Below are 22,585 nucleotides of genomic sequence, written 5' to 3' on the forward strand. Positions count from 1 at the left end.
CTTGTGCATGCAATTACGTGTTAAAATTATCTTTATTATTTTGTTACCTATTATTATTTGAAACAGTGCATTACATCTATACCTACATACAGATGGGCGGGGGGATTTTCTTTACCTTTAATGCTGCAGGTGTGAGGATTGACTAAGAGGCCAAAAAATATGTATCGGCGAAGATATCTGATTGAGATTCTTAATGATCCATGTCTGACTCCTTTTCAAACAGACGAAGTGTGTTTAAATCCCCCACTTATCACTAAGCAGTTTAGGGAATAGACCTGAACACACCAACCAGCATCACTTCAACTGCTGCTCTGAAATTATCTTCAGTCTAATCTGACCTGGCAGCTCGTAATGGCTTCTGATTTTTAATCCTTTCCCATCACAGGCCCACTTAGGTCTGGGCTATCACATTAGCATACAGCATATTAATTAAAGACTATAATCGATCAATTAACTTCTGAGAAGATGATGAGCTTAGCGAGGATAAGTATGAGGAGGAATGTGTGACTCAGATTTGAATGCCTGCCATGTTTCCACATATCCGTGTTTGAATTCATGTGTTGTATGTTGACAGTTAGGACTGTATGAGAAACTCTTTGTAGTGGTGCACAGGTCTGACCTTGGCATACTGCTGGCTCTAGCATTTTCCATGTAGTCTTGTATTCCCTCTGGAGTTCTTATATAACCCTATTAGAGCCTTCGCTGTGTAATTTACAGGTTTTACACCCTTTACTGCCCGTTTTGATGCCTCGTCTCCTACATCACCCTCTGCACCAGTGAGCTCTGGGAATCTCTTATCAATTCCCACAGGAGCTGATAATGAATGTGGGAACTTGAGCCAGTTGAAATGGAGCATCTCCCCATTGGGACAGCATTAGTTTTAATTAGCAAAATTAATGGGGCGGAGTGGGATCAACAGAGTGGGACACAGCGATGAAAGGAAGAGACTGCCATTGAGCCTGATGACACTCCTGAATCCGATGGGTATACCCACAGAATGATTTATTAGAAGAGTTTGTACAACAGGATGACAGCAGGACACGTCTTCATCCTTTTGTGGTAGAAACAAAGCCACACATTAAACTAAAGGTAGGCTCCCTGAGGAATGGTGGCTTTCATTCTGGCGTAGCCCTCTCCTTGGAGAGTGTGCACTGACTCTTGATCTGAATTCAATCTACCTTAATCTCAGATGATTACTCATTTAAGCTCAGGCACAGCCAGTGTTACCTATTAGGTAATCTGTTTAAGCTGGATCGTATTACATTGTGACCTCTATTGCCAACTCTCATTACTGGGTTTTTGTGTTGGCAAGGGAGCAGCATCAGTTACATAAGAGCTGTTTTTTAGCTGATGGCTATGTACCTTGCTTTTAATGATTTATAACTCACTACTGAGTGTTGGCCCTGCTGCACCTGTGCGTCGCTGAGCAAAGACAGCCTGGAGTTCCTCACAATCTCTAACCTCTTAATGGCAGTCCTGTCCTTGTTTTATTCCTACCTGCATACAGAAGTGAGCACAAAACTTTAAAACAAGTTTGCCACAAGTCCAATGTGAGGAAACAATGGGAAAACAACATGAGTAAACCGCCAGCGAGAAGCTTCTTCCCTTAACTGAGAAGAATGAAGGGAAAGTTAGGAATTTGAGAGAATTTGCGATGGTGGAGGGGAAGAAGTGCTGGTTAGATGAGTGAAATTGTAGCTATGGGCACTGGGTGATAGATCGGTGAGTGCTGCCAACACTCCCCTGCCAAGAACCAGAAGACAAAATGAATTTTGAGTCACACTGAGATTGTGTTTGTGTGAGTGGATGTGTGTTTATTTTCTTGAAATGGAGCATTACTGTCTGAAATTTCACAAAATTGGTCTTGTGTCATACTGCTCCTAAAAATTATTTAGCCCATTCACATGGGCTTACAAACGGTCCTTATTACCAGAACACAGTGTGAGAATGCACTGTTTTAACATGACGCTGTATAATATACTCTATCCCTAATCTATTCTTTGTTTGGTCTCTGGGTAGAATCTGCAGGGGGCTCACCATGGTGCAGGAGAAGAATGACGGGATAAACAAAGACATGGTCCTTCCACCAATTCAACAGAAGAGACCCGCTGTAAGAGCACCACCTGCATGACTCACTCCCACTTTCATCTCCCAAATACTCCATGTGCACTAATCTCAAACTGTTTGTTGTTCACAATCTTTGAGAGAACATACTAGACCCCATGTGCTTCCATTTGTTTGACGTATATTTAGCAAATCACAGGAAGTGATCAGTCAGTGAGTCAAACTCATGCATCAGAAAATGAAGAAGGAATGCTTGCTTTTTTGATTACTCACAGAAATGTAAAAACAACCTTTTTTATTATTACAGAAAGTCAAGTGCTTTCACTATTTTTGGACGAAACACAGTTTGACATGATGACGTCCTGGAGTCTTGTGACCATGAATGCCAGGCAGATGGATAACAATCTGTTGTCTGTCAAGAAAAAAACAGAACATTACTCCTCCTAAAAGGAGTTTTGTTTTGTTTGTTGTTTTTGTTCCTGCTGGAGATCTTTGCAGTATAAACGATAACTTTTACAGAACAAGTAGTCCTTATGGGGACATTATTGCAAGATATGCACAGAATTTTAGTTAAAACCATTCATAAAAGGAACTAACATTATCAAGATAGTATGAGGAAAGCGTTGCTCTCTTGTCAAAGAAGTCTATATATTGTGTTGCAGAGATATCTACTGAAGTTAGCATGCTAACCCGCTAGCCCCGGCCCCTATCTGGTGGAATCGAGGGGTTAGCGTGAAGTGTGACAAATTAACAAAATAAACTCACAAAATGTCAAGAAATTAAATTCCCTTGCTTTCAATTCAAGTTTCAAGGACAGCTGGGAAAGAGCAGCAGTTATCGGTTGCTCTGATGATACCTGTATGTTTTTGGATCTTCTCAGTGAATAAGTTTATTTCCGAAAATGTTCTGAAAGCTATTCCTTTAACCAAGAGGCTGGTTTTAGCCTGATACTTCTGCCTTCATCCTTTTATCATTCAATGTTTCTACTTCTCCCTTCTGTCTTTATACCTTTGTGAACTAACATGGTCATTTAAATTACTGACAGTTCGATCCGTCTCAAAGACAGATCTCAAAGATCCACACTTCGTCGTTACAATAATGTTTTTTCTTTAAATCGACCTTTTCTTGGTGAGGCACTGGTTCAAGCAGCTGCTCTATTTTCTGGAATCCATCATCCTCATCATTCAATCAGGAGAAAGTGTCATTGATTCTTGGAGATTCATTAGCTGCTGTCTAAACAGAGTAATCAGTCTGAATCCTAACTTAACACTTCTTTTCAGGCACACTAACAGCCCACACACACATACCGTGCATGATAATTAATGGGTATCGTTGCTGTCTTTTATCGTAACACAAATATTTGTACAAGTGACCAGCAGTCAACTTGCTGCAGGAGACCTTAAGTCTTGTTGATTAGTATACAGTACACAGTCTGGCCTGTGCTTCAGTGCATGAGCTGTTTATGCCTGATGTGCACTGATTGCCTGATACTGGGTCTCATACGGGCTCTGTATTAATATTTGCTGCACTGCAAGTTATTGCATGCTCCCATGGTTTCAAAGTTAACCCAATCACAGCCACACAGAAACTGAACAACAACAACAACAACAACAACAAACTCAAAATGAAATTCAAGGGCAGAGAATCGAGGCATTTAACTGGCAATTTTATTTATTTATCTCTGCTGTTATACTTTTGAAGAGTTGGAGAAATCAAATGTAGCTCACCAGTAGAGACACTAGCCTTTTGTTGTCAACTTGTAAGTTTGTAGGTTTATATACCTCAAAGAATTGTGTGAGAGTACTTGCAAGTTTACAACCAATTACCTACTGGTTACTGTAAATCCTCTAAATGCATCCAATTACTGTATGTCCTCTACCCCTGACCTTTTTCTGTTGCTATTGTTTTACAACTCAAATGTGTCTTAATATTACAAAAAGCTCATTGAATTAGACTTTTAGAACCTACTTTTTGTTAGTTTTAGCAGCTGGATTTATTTTTGATGTTGCTCTCCTTTGATCCCACTTACCCGTAGTCACAGTCTGACTCATACACATGTTTACATGTAAAAACACTGAGAAACCCACTTATGCATGTATTTGGCCAAGAAACTGTGATTCTTTACGAGAATTATATGTGGGGAAATTGCGTTGCTGTGATTCTCTACCCCAATTACATAAACCAGAATTTATTTTGTTACGACAGAAAGAACACACTAAGGGTTGGTTACCTATCAGGCATCCTTGACTTCTCCTGTTTAAAGCTAGCAAGAGCAAGTCCAATCCCAATGAATCACTGCATGTTTCTATTATTGTGTACGATATAGGCCAAATAACAGAATACCTCTCTGTATAATGCAATACAGGTCAATAGCACCATGAAATACATCTTCCAAAATTACCATAAAGTTCAGTAAGGACTGTTTAATTAGATTGTAGCAATTTAAGTTAGGGTGTATCTAATTTGTGTGTAATTTCAGTAAGTGGATGTGGTTGCAGTCCCTGTGCATTTGACACCTTGTTTGTTTAATTGTGTTTCCTTCTTTTAGTTGTCCTGGGAATTGAAGATTAAGAAGAAGCTGACGGTGCCTACCTGTCTGGGCAAGTACAGACCAATTGTTGGCCAGTGCTGCCACCAGTGCACTCCAGACAGTCTGGTGAGTGTGCTGCTTAGAGGCCAGAGACGGTCAGAGAAGGATGAACGTTAGACTAATGAAATGAGGGAGGTTGACTGTGTGTTGATACCATCCAATAAATTAGATTTATGTAATCTGTGTGCTGGAGATTTGCTTTCAAATTATAATTAAACAAACTACCTCACTGACTGAATAAACTAAGTGACCTTGAATGACTACAAAGATGCTCTCATAGATGTCCTTGTTCAGATGGGTCAGGGTTAGCTGCATGTCTCCAACAGACCTCATTCAGGGATAATGTTGACACCTACGTCATCTGTCTGTTTGTTTTTCTACCATGGCCCAGCAGAAGAAGCTTGGCCAAAACTCTTCCCTTGGCTTCTACAACCTGCTGAGTGTCAACGAGACGCACACCAGGTATTGATAATCTACAGTATTCATACAAACACTTAATAAAACTTTTCAGTCCAAGCACACTCACCAATGCACATTTTCTGCCTCTGCATTGTGTGTTTGCTATCATAGGTATCGAGGATGGCTGGTGCGGAGGGTGTGCTGTGCGCTGTTTGTGAGTGGGTGCAAGGTTTACGCGAGTCCTGGTAGCAACAGACTGGAGAGAGTCTGTCAGAGCAACAGGTACCTGAGGGGAAAGAGAAACAGGAGGAGAGCACTAGAGACGCCAGAGGAGAGTAAATAAATGATAGGCAGAGATACAGAAAATGAAACTGGTCTGCAGTTCTGGTGAGAGTGAAAGAGAAAAGAGGAGAGGAGATAACAGACACAAACATAGATATAGAAAATGAAGGCGATCGTTGCGCCTGTGCAGAGTGAATGAAGAGGATAACTTTGGGCTTTTGTCACACTTTCCCTATCTCTGTCACCGAGAGTTCAGTTTGTATTTGTTGTCTTCTCCCCTTCGGTGTAATTGAGTTTAACCTTTATGTAACCTCTTTACTAAGGGGTGTTGTTGTTGTTGTCTTACTCGAAGGCGGGTGTTTGTCTGTGTGAGCACAAAAGAGGCTTTGTGCTGTGTTAACGCTGCTGTCCTGTGACCATGTGTTACAGGGTGAGGGAGGCGCTCACAGCAGAGCATAAAGCACCAGAGGGGGGAGATAGCCGAGGGCAGATCAACAGCCTCTCACCATTCCTCCCCCTCATTAACACCTGCATCATCCCTGGTCTCTTACGGTGTGTGTTTGTTTATGTGTGTGTGGGCCGATTGGCAAAGGGTGAGGTTCAAAAATTGCTTCTTAATGTTTGTTTATTAATATTTAAAACTGCACTATGCAACCCTTCTATCCAGACGTAACAAAATTTAGATTGTATATTCTACATTATCAGTATGATTGAAGCAAAAATAGACACCTAGTCAAAGGTTTTTGTTGTGCCCAGCAGTTTAAATTATTGCAACTTCATTTATGAGAATTGTGCTACTGCTTAAAGGGAAACTTCACCAATTTAACGCTTTAAAGGCACAACTACTACGTATGTGAAAAGAGTCTTATAAGGCTTTGTGCATCTCCATGAGAAACTGCACCTAATCTGATAAATTGCCTCCAGTTATGTCACTCAGTGGCTCTTTAAGTTCCATTATGGGTAATGTAGGCGCAGGATTCTGAAAGGGAAGTAGAATGAAATAAACAAGATGATACTGCTGTATCGATTTTGGTTTTTAAACTGTCCATAATGAGTCCAACAGTGATGAAGACCAGTGAACTGCTTCTCAAAACCTGGTGCCTACATTACCCACAATGCAATATAGCCACTGAGTGACATCACTGGAGACAATTTATCAGATTATGTGCAGCTTCTTCTGGAGACACACAAGGCTTTATGTGACTCTTTTCACATAGGTAGTAGTACTCCTCAAGACCTGTAAACACACTTCAATGTGTTGCCCTTTAAGAGGTAAGGCAGGTGATATCATGTATTTTTTCTCCTTGTCAGCAATCCCTTGAAAAGGAAAAACCCCTTAATGAATGGATGCGATTAACAAGTGTTGTCCTTGTAGCCAACACCTCACATATCTTATTCCTCTTGATATTAATACACATCAGAGAGCCACATCAGGGACATATTCCCTCGGAATAAATAAAGTCTCTATCTATCTTTTATGCATTTGTACTGCAGTTTATTTTGAGGCAGTTGCACATTCAATGTCCTGCTGCCATAAATACTCACTGTAGCACCAAATCTAAAGCTGCAAGTAAGAACCATTAAATGTACAGTTTGAGTAATGTGTGATCAGAACAATGGTGCCCAGCTGTTTAAGACTTCTTCAAATTATGCTTATATTTGTGACTTGTATTAAAAGGAACAAATGGGCTCGGAGCTGAGAGCAACAGACCCGAGAAGGCAGAAGGTTTTGAGAGACAGATTTTTGGCCTTGGCCTTTGCATGAGATCGGTTGAAAATAAGAAAAGAATAGAATACTGCCAAGTACTTCCATATCCAATAGCTTCAGCTGCTGTTGCTATGGAGAAGAAGCCAGTCAAAGTGGGATTCATAGCTGCAAATTCAGAAACGATTTCTAAAGCAATTAGGGACAAACTAGCGCACTGTAGTTGCCAAATTCATCCAAAATGGATTAAAAATACAAAAATAACCTGATGTATCTGTATAAATGTGTAACTGGTTTTCCACACTGATGATATTAAGATATTAAAAAGACTAAGATATTTTTAACACAGTTGCTCATGTTTTGTTTTGTTTTTTGTTCTTTTTTAAATGAAACTTTTTTAAACTGATCCAATCGGCAGTCACCTAATATCATCTTTGCAGAACAGGACATTGAGATCTGGGACGTTAGATGCCCAAAAGAACTATAACTCATAAACCACTGGCTCATATACCCTGCTCGTTAATTATCTATATGCAGCTTACCTACCTGTGCATGAAAATCTATCAGTCAGTTCTTCAACATGACTGACAGTTGTTGAGGCACAAACTTGTCCATGCCCAATGGAGGACATTGAACATCCTTTGATTGCTCCCAGCTGAAAAGATGTGTTGTATTTTAAATTGAAATCAGGTGTTATGACTGTAGCTACAGACAGTGTTAGATATCTGCAAATGTCTGAAATGGAGCGGAAACATTTTAAGAAACTTTCTCTAACTTTTTCTTCTCTCAGGAATCTCTCGTCAAAATCTGCCTTGTGCTGTCTTTCCTATTTCTCCCCTCCCTCTCTCTCCCCCTCATTTACAGCCTCAGCCCTCCTCTGTATCTACGACTGTCACCCTCACACCCCATCCCCCCTTTATCGCTTTCCGTTTCGCTTTTTCCTTATGTCATCAGTTTCTTTCTTATCCTTATCCCTCTTCTCCCCACTTTGTCTCTCTCCCATCTATCTCATTTACATGTTGTCACACTTAAGTCCATTCTCACTTTGCCAAACGTCCCCTTTAACAGCAGCTATTTCTTCTTGCTTTACTGCTATCTATCCATTATTTCCCTGTGTACATTGTCCCCCTCTCTTCCTTATCTCCAATCATAAATTATTTTCTCCTTTCTTCCATCCTTCCTTCTATACATCTCCTCACCCACCGTCTTTTCCTGAGTAGATTTGTGGGCTGGGTGATGCTGAAGATGGGGACCTCCATGTTTGACAGCATTCAAGTTAACCTCAACCATCTGCCAGCTTTGCACAAAGCTTCACAAGAGGTGCAAGTATCTATAAACACACATATACATATGCAGACAATATGTCCTAACTTTATTGTTTGCAGATAATTAAATGTGCTCACAACTGCAACCCCAAAGGGTGTCAAGTCTTTCTGCAAACAATGGAAAGCTCACATTGTATTAGATTCAGATTCTAGGATGTCTTGGTTCCTAATATAACCGGGCTCAGGGTGTGAAAATAGGCTGTGCTCAGTCATCTAATGAGATGGTAAATATCTACAGCCCTCTTTGTACTCAAACATTACAAAACATTTCAAGGTGTGCAAAAATGTAAGGATAATTTAAATGTTTTTCGAGTATGATTACTTATGAAAGACCTTCAACTTTCAAGTTTCTCTTACTTGTCTTGTTATAGTTAATTATTTTTAGTTTTTCGCTGAAGCCAACGCAACTCTAATTACATGGTTGACTAAATAAATACAAGTAAATAAGTCTGAGTCAGGCTGCTGTTTTCAGAGGTTCAAGATGGGCATGAATGAATTCAGTGAACTATGTCTTTAGCTTAGATCTTGCTGAAATGCAGTCAATTATATAAATGAAGGCAAAACCAATAGGAAACTACTCTAGTGGTGCTTATGGTTTTCAATGGTTGTCAGTGCATATTCAGGGTTTCTTACACCGTTTGAGTAAGACCCTCTCTCCTGGTCCAATTTGTCCGATTGCATTTATTAACCCAGTAAAAAGGAGAACATTGTACAAAATATGCTCGATTGTTGATTTCTCCAGTGCGTTCATTCATTCATTCAACCTTTTCAACCTTTTTTTATGCCAAAGAGATCACAGAGGAGTGACCCTCATTTACAATGACATTGAGTTACAAAAAGAAAGAAAAGAAAAAAATAAGCACCAAGAGAGATAATAACAAAGAAAAGGCAGTTCCACAATTAGTTAATAAAAAGCCATTGAAACTTTCTGATTAGACAAGATAATTTGAAAGATAAATTTAAATAATTATAATGCAAGATCAAATACAGTTATTTAGGAGCCCTAAAACTTTAAAATCAGGGTGGATAATTTAATAAATAAAGATAATTAAAATGTATAATGAATAATAGTTGTTTAAAAGCTTTAAAACTAATGAGGGTAGATGATTTGATAGATAAATTAAATGATTAATTAATTAAAATACGCAGTAAACTCTAGTAATGTAAAACAGTTACAAACAGAGAGTGGGAGGTTTAAGATAAAAATTCAAAAATGGCCAAAAAGTGTATTGATTTTAAAGATGTACTGTATTTTGTTCCATCAGGTGTGCTAAAATTAAACAACCTAAGTCATGTCTCAATTCTAATTGTCCATATTTTCACTTTGTGATATCACATATCTTTTACAATGGATGTGTTGCTTGTGGCACCATCATGACTCACATTTTCCTTATCTATTTCATGGTTTGATTGACTGTGTACTGATAGAATGGATAAAATAATAGATAAAAACTTACTCGTGTGATGTCAATGTAACTGATGATAGCAAGGGTCTTTTGAAATTTTTGAGGCAGGTTTTCCACATAGATAAAAGATGATGAATAAAAATAAAAAAGGTAATCAACATGTTTTCATCACGGCTTTAAAAGAACCAAGCAATACTCCGATGACTTCCCTTTTTTTTTTTTTTTTTATTACAAACAGCACTTTTATTGCGAACCTTATCACCTTTTTTACTGTACTGACACTATCATATCCACAATCATGTCTTATCTCTCTGCTGTGACTTCACTTGATGTATAATTGAGTTTGTGATAGTAGCTCTTCATTTCCATCTCTGTAATGAAAAAAAAATGCTCCTCCAGGATAAAGGGCCACATACAGAATAATAGAGCTGTTGTTGCAATAACCTTGAAAAACCTTGTATTTCGTCACCCTCTACTTTACATACTAGTGATGCACAGGTTATGTTTTTTTAATACCCACACCCACCCAATCCGTTAAAATATGTGCTAACCCAAGCCCGACCCGCAAAAAAAATAATGCACCTTATGAGCACCAGACTGATAAAAGAGACAGAGGAGCAGACTGAGAGAAGAGGGTATGCTCAACAGTGATCCATTCAAAAGGCAAGGCCGTCCTCCGAGCACTCATCCACAGTAAATAAAAGTACGGAAAGCCCTTACTTGCGGGAAAAAAACTAACAGTAAGCCTTGTGACAGTAAATCTGCTTGTCTGCGTGCGGTGTGTGTGTCTGTGTATGAATGAGAGGCACAGAGAGTGACAGAAAGAGAGAAAGGAAAGTGAACTATTGCACACAGTATGTCTTTGTAAGTTTTTGCTGTAAGTTATTAATCACTTAGGCCAACTCTGAACACTGCTTTGTCAGTCAGTGACCTGCCTGCCCACACCCTTGATATTTCCTGAGTCAAACCCGCCTGACCCACAGGAGCGTCCCCGGGTCCCGCGCGTTACAGGTCGACCCGTGCATCACTAGTACATACAGTCACTTAAACATACTCCCCCATGTATAATCTCTTCCTGAATCTTTTGATTTGATTATAAAAATAATAGGATTCTCTTATTATTGTCTCTCTCTACTACTATAAATGTATTATCTACATTCCATTCTGCTGATATTATCTAAAACTTGTGGGGCGTGACTATAATATTGATTGAATATAAGGCTACCAAAACACTAATCTGTGCACCACATCTGCACAGTCCACCATTGTTTTCGTAATGAATAACAATGTATAGAATCTTGTTTATGTAAAGCTGCTTCTGTTCTGTAATTCAGGGATCTCTGCTGGTTTACGTCTACATGCGTCAGAGCATCATGGACTGTGTGCTCATCCCCCTGGTGCTCTTCTGTCGCAGCCTGAGAGTCCCATACACTGTTTGTCCATTCCAGATTTACAGCCACTCCCTAAGGTGTAGTCATACACACACAAACCCACATAAAAGCTACCAGGCAAGTTGCACCAAGATAACAAGTATAGAGTATATATACTTCTGTACAGAACATACAGTATCACCCCCGCTGACAATGCAATCATCCTTGTTGCTGTAAATGAGATGCTAAATTTATTGCTTTTATTCACAACATCATATTTAGACCAGTTAATTAAATTTAATACAATGTAAAGATGCTTCATCACTCAGTTTCTTAAACTAAACTAGTTCTGTCTCAGTTACAGGATCCTCTATTTATCCTACAGGTCAATCCTGCAGAAGGTAGGTGTGGTCCTCCTGCCACCTTCTGCACTGACTGAGAAGGATGCTGAGATGGACCGTCTGTACTTACCTGTCATGACATCTGTAAGTCCAGCATTATTTTTCAATGATTCGGATTTAAGATGCGGCAGGATATGGTAATATTCGTGGTGATTGTAGTTCTATGAGGATTTAAGTAAGATTAAACTCAGTGATAAACACCCAAAAACAAAATTCTGCTTTTCCCTTGGGGCCGTACCATTCTTCATTGTTCTCACAAGAGAAAGACTGTGTTCAGATTGCAGGTAAATTAGATTTGTCTCTCAAATCAGATCTGAGCGACTTAATGTCTACACTGTTATTTGTATGTGATCAAATTGGATTTTTATGTCCAGACAACTATCTGCATTGGTTGCTATGGTAACAACATAGGCTTCAGTCATGATGGACTGACATGCATCTGTAGAAATACGATTTGAGTCACATTTCAAACCATCTCCAAATGTGGTTTGGATCCGATTTGCAAACGCATTTCATGTCTTCTTATTCTGTCCAGACTTCCTAAAATCAATCTAGATACAATCTTGGTATTGCAGACAAGAGTCTACAGCCATGCTGGCAGCTTTTAGAAGCTGTAGTAAGACACAGCAGCGCTATGAGCTAAACGCTAACCTCAGAATGCTAATGACAATGCTAAAATGCTGATGTTTAGCAGGTATAATGTTTACCATGTTCACCATGGCTTGATAGCATGCTCATTTTTTGTTGTTGTTGTTTTTGTTTTGTTTTGCTTGCGGGAATTTGCTCATCAACTAAAGTTTCGGATAATTTAGATTTTTAACCTGATCGTAGCAGGAAAAAAATCATGGCGTTCGAAGTTATTTCAGTTCATCCTGAGGGGAACATGAATGACTCTTCATGGCAATCTATGCAAAAGTTGTTGAGATATGTCACTCAAAACCAAATGTCAGCTAAATGGTAGCGATAGATGAAAAAGTTAAAGGATCTTGAACATCTGTACTGAATTATTTCAGATATTTCATTCCGAAACAATGTAGTTAACTGACCGACCAGCTGACCAGTACCATGGTCGATTGAAGATGCACTTTTAAACTACTTGAAGCTAATTTAGCCACTATCGTCAACTGGAAGATGAACTCTCTTTTTCAACTTTTTCTTCTCCACCCCAATTAAAATGTACTTGAATGACACCCCTGTGGTACAGTAAATCCCGCCCTTTTAGTAAAGCTCCCTCTGGAACCAAGGAAGGCTATCAGCCACTGTTTTCACATATGCAAATATCTCTTGCAACAGTCAAAAGCTAATTCAGGTTTCATGTACCCTTTTCTCAAAGTCACCAACCATAAAAACACCCTCTTGGTACAAACCATTCCAGGCTGACAGTTGGAGCACTTCCTCATTAGCTGCATATGTGACCCAAAAAACAGTCTGTTTACTGGTAGATGGGAACGAAGCACAAGGCCACGTTTTAGAAAAATGTTGCTAATGCATTTTCCTGAAAAAAAAAAAAAAAAAGCCTTCATAGATAGCAGGTAATTATATGAAATTGCAGGGTTAGCAAAAGATAACTGTCCTTGTAATTTGGCTGTTTAGTGTATATGCTGTCGGTTCAATTCAATCTCACTCGCATACACACACTTTCCATTGCACTTCATGGTGGAGCGTTATCACAGTCAGCTTCTCGGCCATAATACAACCTGTCTTTTCATCCTTTCCCTCATTCCCCTGCCTCATCCTACTCTCTATTCACTCTCAAAATTACCAAAGGGCTTGAATTTTGCTACAGAGATTGTAGCTCTGGAGTTGGCTTGAGTGACAAAGCAATGAGGAGAGGGCGGAGAGAGGAGAAGAATAGTGGTTAGTTTGATTGTGTGAGCTTGGCAGGTCTGAGCAGGTTGTTTCTATTTTTATAAAGAAGGTAATTTGTGGGGTTTTTGCTTATTTTGGAGATGTTTGTGGCCTGTATTATTGGCTCCCTCCTCTCTCCTTTCTTTCATCCTGCACGCTTTCCTGTAGTAGTCTTCTTTGTCTAATGCGGTGTTCCTACTGACGAGATTTATTTTCAGTGATCACCAGCTGTTTATCATTAATATCTTGATGTCTTACCACAGGAGGTCTTTTGTGCTTTGTATAAGTTTGCCTAAAGATGTATTTCATTTAGAGGAGTTACTTGCTTTATTTAGATCAATATTGTGCTATACAGCTCAATAAAGCAGCTCAGTCTGACATTAATCTACAGGACTACAGCCACAGTGGAACATAAACACGTTGTTTATGAGTGACGCAGTGAGTAGTTTGTTTTTTTCATTTGCCATTTTTATGTCAGTAAGCATATTGGCTGTGCGTGAGAAAGCAGGCTTGTTTATTGGTTGTATTTCAATGTTAATAGACCTTTATTGTTTATTGAGTGTGGCCCTGCTTAGCTGCTGTTCAATGGTAATTGAATTCCCCTTGTCTGTATGGGGAAAACAGTACTTGGGGCAAGGGAAGTGTCTCTGAATGTCATGAGGTGTCTCCCACAGTATTGTTTTATTTCTGCTCTTTATTCTGCCTGCTTCCTGCATTTTGACTTCTCCTCCCTCTGCTGCCCTCCACACTGTTTGTATTCCCTCCAAGGGAAGTTTTGCTATACTGTTTATATATATTAGATATGCATGGCAGGAATTATGTTAATTGCTCCCCCAAAGCTAAGACTCTTCAGACCCTTTGTCTCTGCCATCTTTCTCTCTCCTTCTTCCTCAGCTGGTACGTGAGCTGCTACATGAGGGCCAGGCCATAAGTGTTGGTGTGTCAGCGGAGTCTGGCCAAGGTGGCCAGTGGCTGGCTTGCATCAGACAGCTCATGAAAGAGGGATCTGTCCCCGATGTCAGTCTGGTGCCTGTGGGCATCTCTTACGACTGTGTGCCCAAGACCAACATACAGGTGGATGCGTGTAAATGCACACTTGCAAGCTCACACAAACACCACTTAATAAGAGCCATCTGTAATGTCCTCAGGAGGAAGTGATCGGGTTTGGTTTACAGCAGAGGTTTTAAAGCTGTGAAAAGTGCCCCCCCAGGGGGCTGCAGAGAAGGAAGCAGAAATACTGCAGTGAGGTGAAAGGGACAGGTGCATGTAGGTGTTCTGAAAACAACAGGAAGTTAATTAATGTATTTTGGCCCGCTGATCTGGCCGGCTTATCACACATTCAACAGTATGAGCTGAGCAGAGGCTGACACACAATTTATGGAGGAAATTAAGATAGGCTATAACCCTTAGTACCCAATTAAGCTACCTCTTGAGAGCCACAACTCAAATCTGAACAGGCAGACTTGATATATATGTTTTTAGATAGATTATGACTTACACTTGCTGAGGATCCGGGCATTTCATTACATCCACTGTCCTAATTACCTTCTGTAAATCTCCTTAGAAATAACAGAATGAATAGGCTCCTTATTGTCCCAGAAATTGAAAATCATCATGTTCATCACCACTGCCACAATAGGTTAGTTTGTTTGAGTTATTGTGTGACTTTATTTTGTAAAAGGGTTATTTTGGATCCAACTAAAATGTTAAAATGAGCCAGAGTACACCTATGACAGTCTTGTTTCATAACTTTGCTCTTTAATTTCTCACTGGCCAGCATGGTTGATAAGTGGAGATTTGCATTTATTTTTTTCAAAGCACGTCGATTGCTATTAGTCTCCATTAGTCTTGTCCTTTGTTATCTGCACTTTGCGACGATACTGGAGAGTGGGTGTTGCTTCATGTTAATTGGCATAATAAGGTCCTCGCCTCATCATTTTACTCTGTCATTCACACAGTGCACACATCGCACTGTACACACACTTCCACTACTCACACATGCACTCCAAGACTGGCTATTTATCTAAGTGCTCATCGTAGATCCTGCTCATTAGAAGTATTGTAGCTGTAATGACCATCCCAAAGGCAAGGCCTCATTATAATGTGTGTGTGTGTGTGTGTGTGTGTGTGTGTGTGTGTGTGTGTGTGTGTGTGTGTGTGTGTGTGTGTGTGTGTGTGTGTGTGTGTGTGTGTGTGTGTGTGTGTGTGTGTGCATGTTTTACATATCTTCACAGGTTGGCTCTGTGTTGCAGTGGTTGTGGTCTCTTCTTTGGAGGAGACCAGGAGGAAGTGTGAGGATCCACATCGCTCAGCCCTTTTCTTTCAAGGTGCACAGCAGAAAGACCTGCTTCTCAGTTAGAGAAGTGGTTTCCTTCCCCTATCACCTCACCACAGGTTATAGACTTGGGCATGAGATGTAAGCATTTCATGCTGAAGCTTGATGCTTGGAGAGGAATCACAGTGTTGTGTTTCCTGACCTGAATATTTACTGCCATAACAATTTGAATGCCATGATTAAGACTATATGAATATATAGTTTGCATCAGTGCTCTGGTTGCTCGTAGGCTGCTGTGGGGCCTATGTAGCATGTATTCTGAAAGTTTCAGACATGTGTTATTTTTTGCCAAAGTTAGCTAAACCAGAACCAGCATTTCCTCCCTATTATGGAGCACAGTTAGTCCGTCTATGAACAGGATGAGAACACCTCTCATTATAACTGAAATTAATTCGAGAGAACCATTAACAGCAGCCTCCAAAATTATCAGAAAGTTAAATCATCTTCTCTTTAAAAGCTTTCATCGAAGACAGAACACTATAACCTTAATGAAGGTAGGATTCACTGCAGGACAGCATTAGCTTGACCTCGGTGTATGTAGTAAACAGCCTCCCAAGTGGAGCTGGAAGTTATCATGTGGTGATAATAAAAGAGGAATGGGCTGCAGCAATAATAGTTGGAATTAAAAGTTTTAATGGAAAGTTTAATTTTCTCTGCTTGATTTACCAGAGCATAAATATTAAATGATTTAGATATACTACATGTGCATGTGTGCGTCTACATTTTTGTCTGTTTGTGTGTGTAGGAGATGTGCGAGTCAGGGAGGTGCAGAGTAGATGAATGGCTCCCTCTACAGGACCTGTTGCTGCCTGTTATCCTCCACAACAGGTAATCGAACCACCTGTGTACAAACGTGCTTGCACGAGTGAGCATTTTATACTGTATGTGAACAAAACACAATGGAGTTTGGATTTGAATTGTGTTTTATCTAACATCTGTGAAATTGAAAAGTTACTTTCTCTTAAACTTTGAAGATAAACTCTCCTCTAAACCTTGAATCTGGCACAGATACGATGCAAGCTCTGATGCTTTTTCATCCTCTTAGACTCGGTCCAATTACCATCAACATTACACAGTCTGCCAGTGAAAAAGATAACAGAAAGAAAATAACATCCCCGCTCAATCTCTGCTTGGCTGTTGACGAGCAGAGTGGCTTCTCCCCTCATATATTTAATTCTTCTGAGAGAGCAGATGCAGAAAAAAAACTCAGCATGAGTTAAAGAGATGGGAAGTGAATGATGAAAAGAGGTAGAGAGGGATAGTTAGATTGGATTGTTATCAGCATGTGAGCAGTTTCAGTTCTTTGTGCATGTCTATATCATTAACGTGCTCTGGTACTTAACACTGCATCTCTGTCTTGCTTCATCACTCTGTTTTTCCCCAGCTGCTGAAGTTTCAGCTTTTGAAGGCCCTTTTTTTGTTTTCATGTATAAGAAATGCAGCAGATGTGAGAGCTGCCATAATTAAAAGTCCTTACAGACAAACACTTATTTTCCAGAGTTCACGGTTTATTTATTCTTGTTTAGATGAACAGTGTCTCTTTCTGTAGGACTTAGTTGTTAACAGAGCCAGATATGAAGAGCACACTCTGAAACACTATTTTGTGTGTGTGTGTGTGTGTGTGTGTGTGTGTGTGTGTGTGTGTGTGTGTGCGTGTGCGTGTGCGTGTGCGTGTGTGTGTGTGTGTGTGTGAGTATTATATCTCACACACGCATGCAATGCTAAGACGCTTGAATAACACACTCATCTTTCTTCAGCATACCGTCAGATAAGCAGCTCATAAAATGTACTACACACACTGCTATTGCATCCGCTAAAGTGCCTCAGTCTACAGTGGAAATTTACCCACTAAACCGTCCCTTTTATTCTCAGAATTATTGTGTAGTCATCCACTGAACTCGCTTAATGACCATTAAGATTTCACTGGAAAAACAGCTAATTTTAAGCCAATGTGGTATTAAGCATGAATTGATAATTACTGAAAAATTGCATGTAATATAATAAAATGAAGTTGTTCAGTATTTTTTCAGCTGGGGCAAGTGACGCTTAAACTGGGATTCACATGATTTGTTATGCAACTCCCTTGACAATGAATGCAATTTACTGCAACACATTCTGATGGCCTTAGGCCAAGAGTGGATCTCTTCTTGAAGTTTACCAACTCTAAGTTCTGCAACTCTTCCACGAACAGCTCACTGGCTGCTCTGACACAGGGTAAGGAGCATGAACAGTAAACAGTGAAGCTGATATCAATGAAATATAATTGTGCTGCACCATTTCCTGTGAATCCCTCGTACATTTGAGGGCAACTTGAATCCAGCTCAGACTGCATGACTTAAACGTTACCACCACTAAGCGTTTTACACGCAATATTACACACACTTTGCTATAAATTGATCAAACTTCAAGTTGTAACTAGAATAGTTCGCAACTAAAGTCTGCCTGTAAAGACGGACTAGTGAGTAGATGAGTGTCTGTGTTCGGCATGATGACGTTAAATTTCCCTGATAACCTCTGTAGTCTCATTTAGCCACTTGTTAGCAACTGCCTTTTGTGAGACACGCTAAAACACTATTATTCATACGTGGGGTAGTAACTGAGGTAGTATTTTGTGTTGTAGAACAAAACGTACCACAGACCTTATTTCAGGCTTTTAACTGAAAACCCATTCAGAAGACCTATTCGAGATGAGGGAACTGGAAGTTCAGAAAATGCTAACTTATTTCTGTGTTTTCTGACTCATTCCTGCAGCACTCTTTTAGCTGTACTTGTTTATCCTTGAGGTTTGTGGGGGTCTGGAGCCAATAGAGAAGTAATCACTCAATGTAAATACATTAAATGGATATTGCAGAAAGAATCTCAACCATATCTAGTTTTGAAATAGGGATTTGATTTCATGAGAATCTTGAGGATTTTCACAAGTGTAAGTCAGTTGAGACAACCTAAAAAAAAAAACACTTCTGTAGATCATCCTGACATCCTTCTTTCCTCATCTCACATTGTCTCTTAAGAACTGAGAGATTGTTTGGGCGGAGGAGGATGTCGTGGCTCCTGCCTTCTTCTCATTATGCATCTGAACTCAAAGAGCTGACTACAGAGAGAGACCTCAGCATCGCCATCACCCTCCACCTCATCTTCTGTGGGTCCAGGATTATGTACCCCTGCTGAATCATAAATCTTTCTTAATGTTATGCAAATTGTTCTGCATTATCTCTGTAAAGTGAGTGTGTGTGTGTTTGTGTGTACTTCTAGCTGTGACCTCCTGCATGGCTGTGATGTGCACCAGCTTGGTGTCCAGTCTTTTGCTGTACAGACACCGCAAGGCAAGTGCACCATCCCTGTGTCTGTGTGTTTGGTGAGCAATTTTCCCCTTGGTTAAAATTTCCCCGCTGTTAAAATCCACCCTGCCCCTCCAAGGATCCATCAATACTCCAGGAGTCTCATAAACAGAATTGGTTTCCGTGCTAGTTTATTAGAGTGTGACACTGATTTTCTGAGTTATACCCACCAGTCTCTAACTAATGTCACCAGATGGTTAATGCTCATGTCTGATTTCGGAGCTAAACTTCTACATCTTTCTTCTTCGCAGGGCATGAGTACATCTCTCCTGTGTCGTGATGTGGCCTGGCTCACGGATGAAGTCTTGTTCAGGAACAAAGACGTCGGATTTGGTGGGAGTCTAGTGGAGGTAGTCCACTATTCCCTCTCTCAGCTCGCCCCTCATCTCATCATAGCTGCAGCACCGTCTAGGTTGGTATTTTGCCTGTCAAAAGAAAAACAAAGAACACTGATAAGCTCTATACTGCAAAACTCTGTTGCTTATCAAAAATCCAATTTCCCTTTCAGTGAAACCTCTGTGTCCATTACTGCCCTTTCCTCCTGTTGGTCTATGTTTCTCTCCTTCTAGGAAGGACCCTTTTATTATCCCTCGTCCTTCTCTCGCTGCCACACTTCATCTCACCCTCCAGGCCCAGATTGTCACACACACCTTCATTTTGGAAGCTGTTGGTGGTGAGTGACGTTGCCTGCATGTATTTTGTGTAGCTGACAAAAATGCTGCCTGTAACATTTAAGCCTAAATATCATGTTGAGACCCTGTGTTCTACAGGCGCCTTATTTTTCGTGGGAGGCCTTGGCTGTGGCTCTGACTGTTGGCATGTCAGTGTAGAAAATCAGTTTGACACGTGACATTTTTAAAGTTTAAGTACTGAATATTCTGCGTGTTTAAGACATGCCAAGCTTTGAGCAGTGTCAGGGTGCTGTACATGCAGCAGCAGATTTTTTTTCCACTAAACATAAAAAAAGAAGTGATATGAGGACAGGTCATCAATGGCAGTGTACTGTAGTTCTTCTTCTGTCAGTTTTTGTACAGTATGTTATGCCTTATGATGTCCATGTCTACTGAAGTTATGCTAGCCAGCTAGCCCAGCCCATCCTGTCTTATATTACCACTTTGCACAGGCAAGAGGCCATATTCCTACAGCGCCTGTAGTTTCAGCTGGCAGATATATGTCAGTTGTTAGTGAATAAATTAACAAAATAAACTCATAAAATGTCAAGAAATTAAATACTGTTCCTTTATTTTCCTTTTTAAGCAGAAAGACATGACTGCCTTCTGAATTCATGTTTCTCTCCTTTACTGAGCTAAGAGGAGCTTAATTGCCTTGTTAACTCATCATAGAACACACTTTATTCAAATTTACACACATCTTTGTCTTGGCACAATCACTACGTGTTTGGTTGAAATTTATCCTCAATTCACAGAGTAAGATGTTTTAAAGGCTGCTTTCGCCAAAATCATAGTAGTGGTCAGAGCTGCTGTAAATCACCTCTGTAAGGTATCCCCTGTCGTCAAACTGACCTCAGTCAGTCTTGGAAGCTGTCTTAACTCTCACCTCAGGTGGGCAAAATCAGTTGAGCTGGGCCCCATCGCCCGTGGTGACTCTCCCAGTGATCTGAGGTCCCAGTCCAGACGAACTCTAGGGCCACAGCTAACTGAGCCATGAGCTAATTAGCTAACGGACGCTAGCTCCAGTCAAGAATAGCTAGCAAAGAGCAGCACTTGTCAATTACTCGTAGGTCATCTATAGAAATTAGTGATGCACAATCAGACCGTTAAATTATCGGTGCAGCATCTACCCACTCTGGCTGTATGCACCTTTAAAGTGAGTTTGCAATCTGCCAGACTAGAGAGCCAAACATGGTTACTGGTCAGGATGTTTTTATTTTTTACAGTTTCAGTGGAAGACAAGACAATAGCCGTTTGCAGTACATGTTCCATTGGAGTTCTGAGAGGAGAGAAAATGCCTGCGAGTTTTAACACAACAAATCTTAGTCGTGCCCAAAGGAGTATTAGGTCATCCATCTTTGATAACTACGTCTTAGCCTTACTCACCCCTAGGTGCGTAAGAACTACATGTTATGGACTTGGATTAAAATACAAAACTCTAAAAGATAAAATGCATGAACTTCACAGGAGTACTACCTTTGATGTCCTTTCTTTGATCCATGCTGATAATTAGAATGTAATCGATACAGTCCTGCATTATAAATATTAAGGAATTTATTTAAATAGTAGATTGTTGAAGTTGAAGTTGAACACCTCTCTCAAAACCACATCATTGTAATTGTATTACACTAGAAGAGAGCTTGTTTCTCCTTTTAATAGGAAAAAAAACATCATACATACATATAGTGGATTTTAGAGATATAGTAGACTACTAGCACCCGATTGTAGACTACTCCTACAATCGGGTGCTATTTACCACAGTGCCATTCAGTTCAACAGCTAATTGCAGTCACCATTGAGCCCGTTTACATGCACACTAATAAATCAATCATTGTCTGATTTATGGAGCTACCACATTATTCAAGTGGTCATGTAAACACCGTAATCTAATATGCTTTATTGACTGAAAGCTGTTATCGGATTGTGAAAAATCCGATACACACCTAGTTTTTTGCCCAATATTCAGTTTTATTTGGTGCATGTACACCGTTAATCCTGTTTCTGTCGTTTTTTTACATCTACACGTGTCAAAATGTAAAAGAAACCAGATGTTGGTAAAAACGCAAGCGGATGCAGATGTGATCAGTCTGTACTCTCTGCAGCTACCAACCGTGTACAACGCTATTGCTAGTCTTATTTTTAGAGGTATAGCGGCACACACTGTTATCTCGTCGGGGGGCGGGCTCATGACATCCTTCATCAGGTCACACAATTTGACAAATGCTCTTCGTGACATTCTGAAATTTTCGTCATGTACTTGGAAAGAAATCCAACTAATTGACCGAATCATGTAAACCCTGTTTTATCCATTATCGCATTCAGATTATTATAATAACCTGATTATTCCCAGTTATCAGATTGTTATGGTCATATTAATCAGGCTCAGTGACAGTTACATGAAAAGGTCAGATGGTCATCACTGACAGCCAACATACCTATGTTCTCCTATACAAAGCAATGCTTTCTACGTTGCCAAGATACATAACATCACCCTCTCAGAGTTCAGAGTGAACAAGCAGGTCACAGAATAGGTTGGCTTTAAAAATTCCCCATAGAAACGGTGGTATCTCCAGGTTTATATCTGGTACTATGCATCTCACAACTGGAACACTTATTCCTCTGAGGGACTTTAAAGGTCTGCTCGCTGATATTTTAATATATGTAATAATTTAATAAGTGAATGTTTTATTTTTTGGTGTGTGTGAGCAATGACTTTGTGTGACTGAATCAGTGTGTATTTGTAATACACAAGACACTCAGTTTCCAGTTTTTTAGGAACACCCAGCTAATACTGATTCAGTCTAATACAACAGTCAGTCAGTGCTGCAAGGAATCCTACTTTCATTTTCAG

General features: G+C 40.0%; 1 protein-coding gene across 1 annotated transcript in view; it reads left to right on the top strand.

Annotated features, from left to right (window-relative positions):
- The first annotated feature begins 2,023 nt into the window (after window positions 1-2,023).
- Window positions 2,024-22,585, top strand: part of gpat2 (glycerol-3-phosphate acyltransferase 2, mitochondrial) — a 33,568-nt gene continuing 13,006 nt past the window's right edge. The window contains exons 1-15 of the mRNA XM_084360586.1: window positions 2,024-2,110; window positions 4,613-4,720; window positions 5,046-5,116; window positions 5,225-5,335; window positions 5,765-5,887; window positions 8,261-8,360; window positions 11,106-11,239; window positions 11,527-11,626; window positions 14,285-14,464; window positions 15,625-15,717; window positions 16,471-16,553; window positions 18,737-18,864; window positions 18,978-19,048; window positions 19,315-19,475; window positions 19,633-19,736. Of these exons, the coding sequence (XP_084216712.1) occupies window positions 2,039-2,110; window positions 4,613-4,720; window positions 5,046-5,116; window positions 5,225-5,335; window positions 5,765-5,887; window positions 8,261-8,360; window positions 11,106-11,239; window positions 11,527-11,626; window positions 14,285-14,464; window positions 15,625-15,717; window positions 16,471-16,553; window positions 18,737-18,864; window positions 18,978-19,048; window positions 19,315-19,475; window positions 19,633-19,736 (1,639 nt within the window). The 5' untranslated portion in view covers window positions 2,024-2,038. The remainder of the gene's footprint in view (window positions 2,111-4,612; window positions 4,721-5,045; window positions 5,117-5,224; window positions 5,336-5,764; window positions 5,888-8,260; window positions 8,361-11,105; window positions 11,240-11,526; window positions 11,627-14,284; window positions 14,465-15,624; window positions 15,718-16,470; window positions 16,554-18,736; window positions 18,865-18,977; window positions 19,049-19,314; window positions 19,476-19,632; window positions 19,737-22,585) is intronic.

Source organism: Pagrus pagrus (genome assembly GCF_965226575.1).
Source record: "Pagrus pagrus genome assembly, chromosome: 8".
NCBI lineage: Eukaryota > Metazoa > Chordata > Actinopteri > Spariformes > Sparidae > Pagrus > Pagrus pagrus.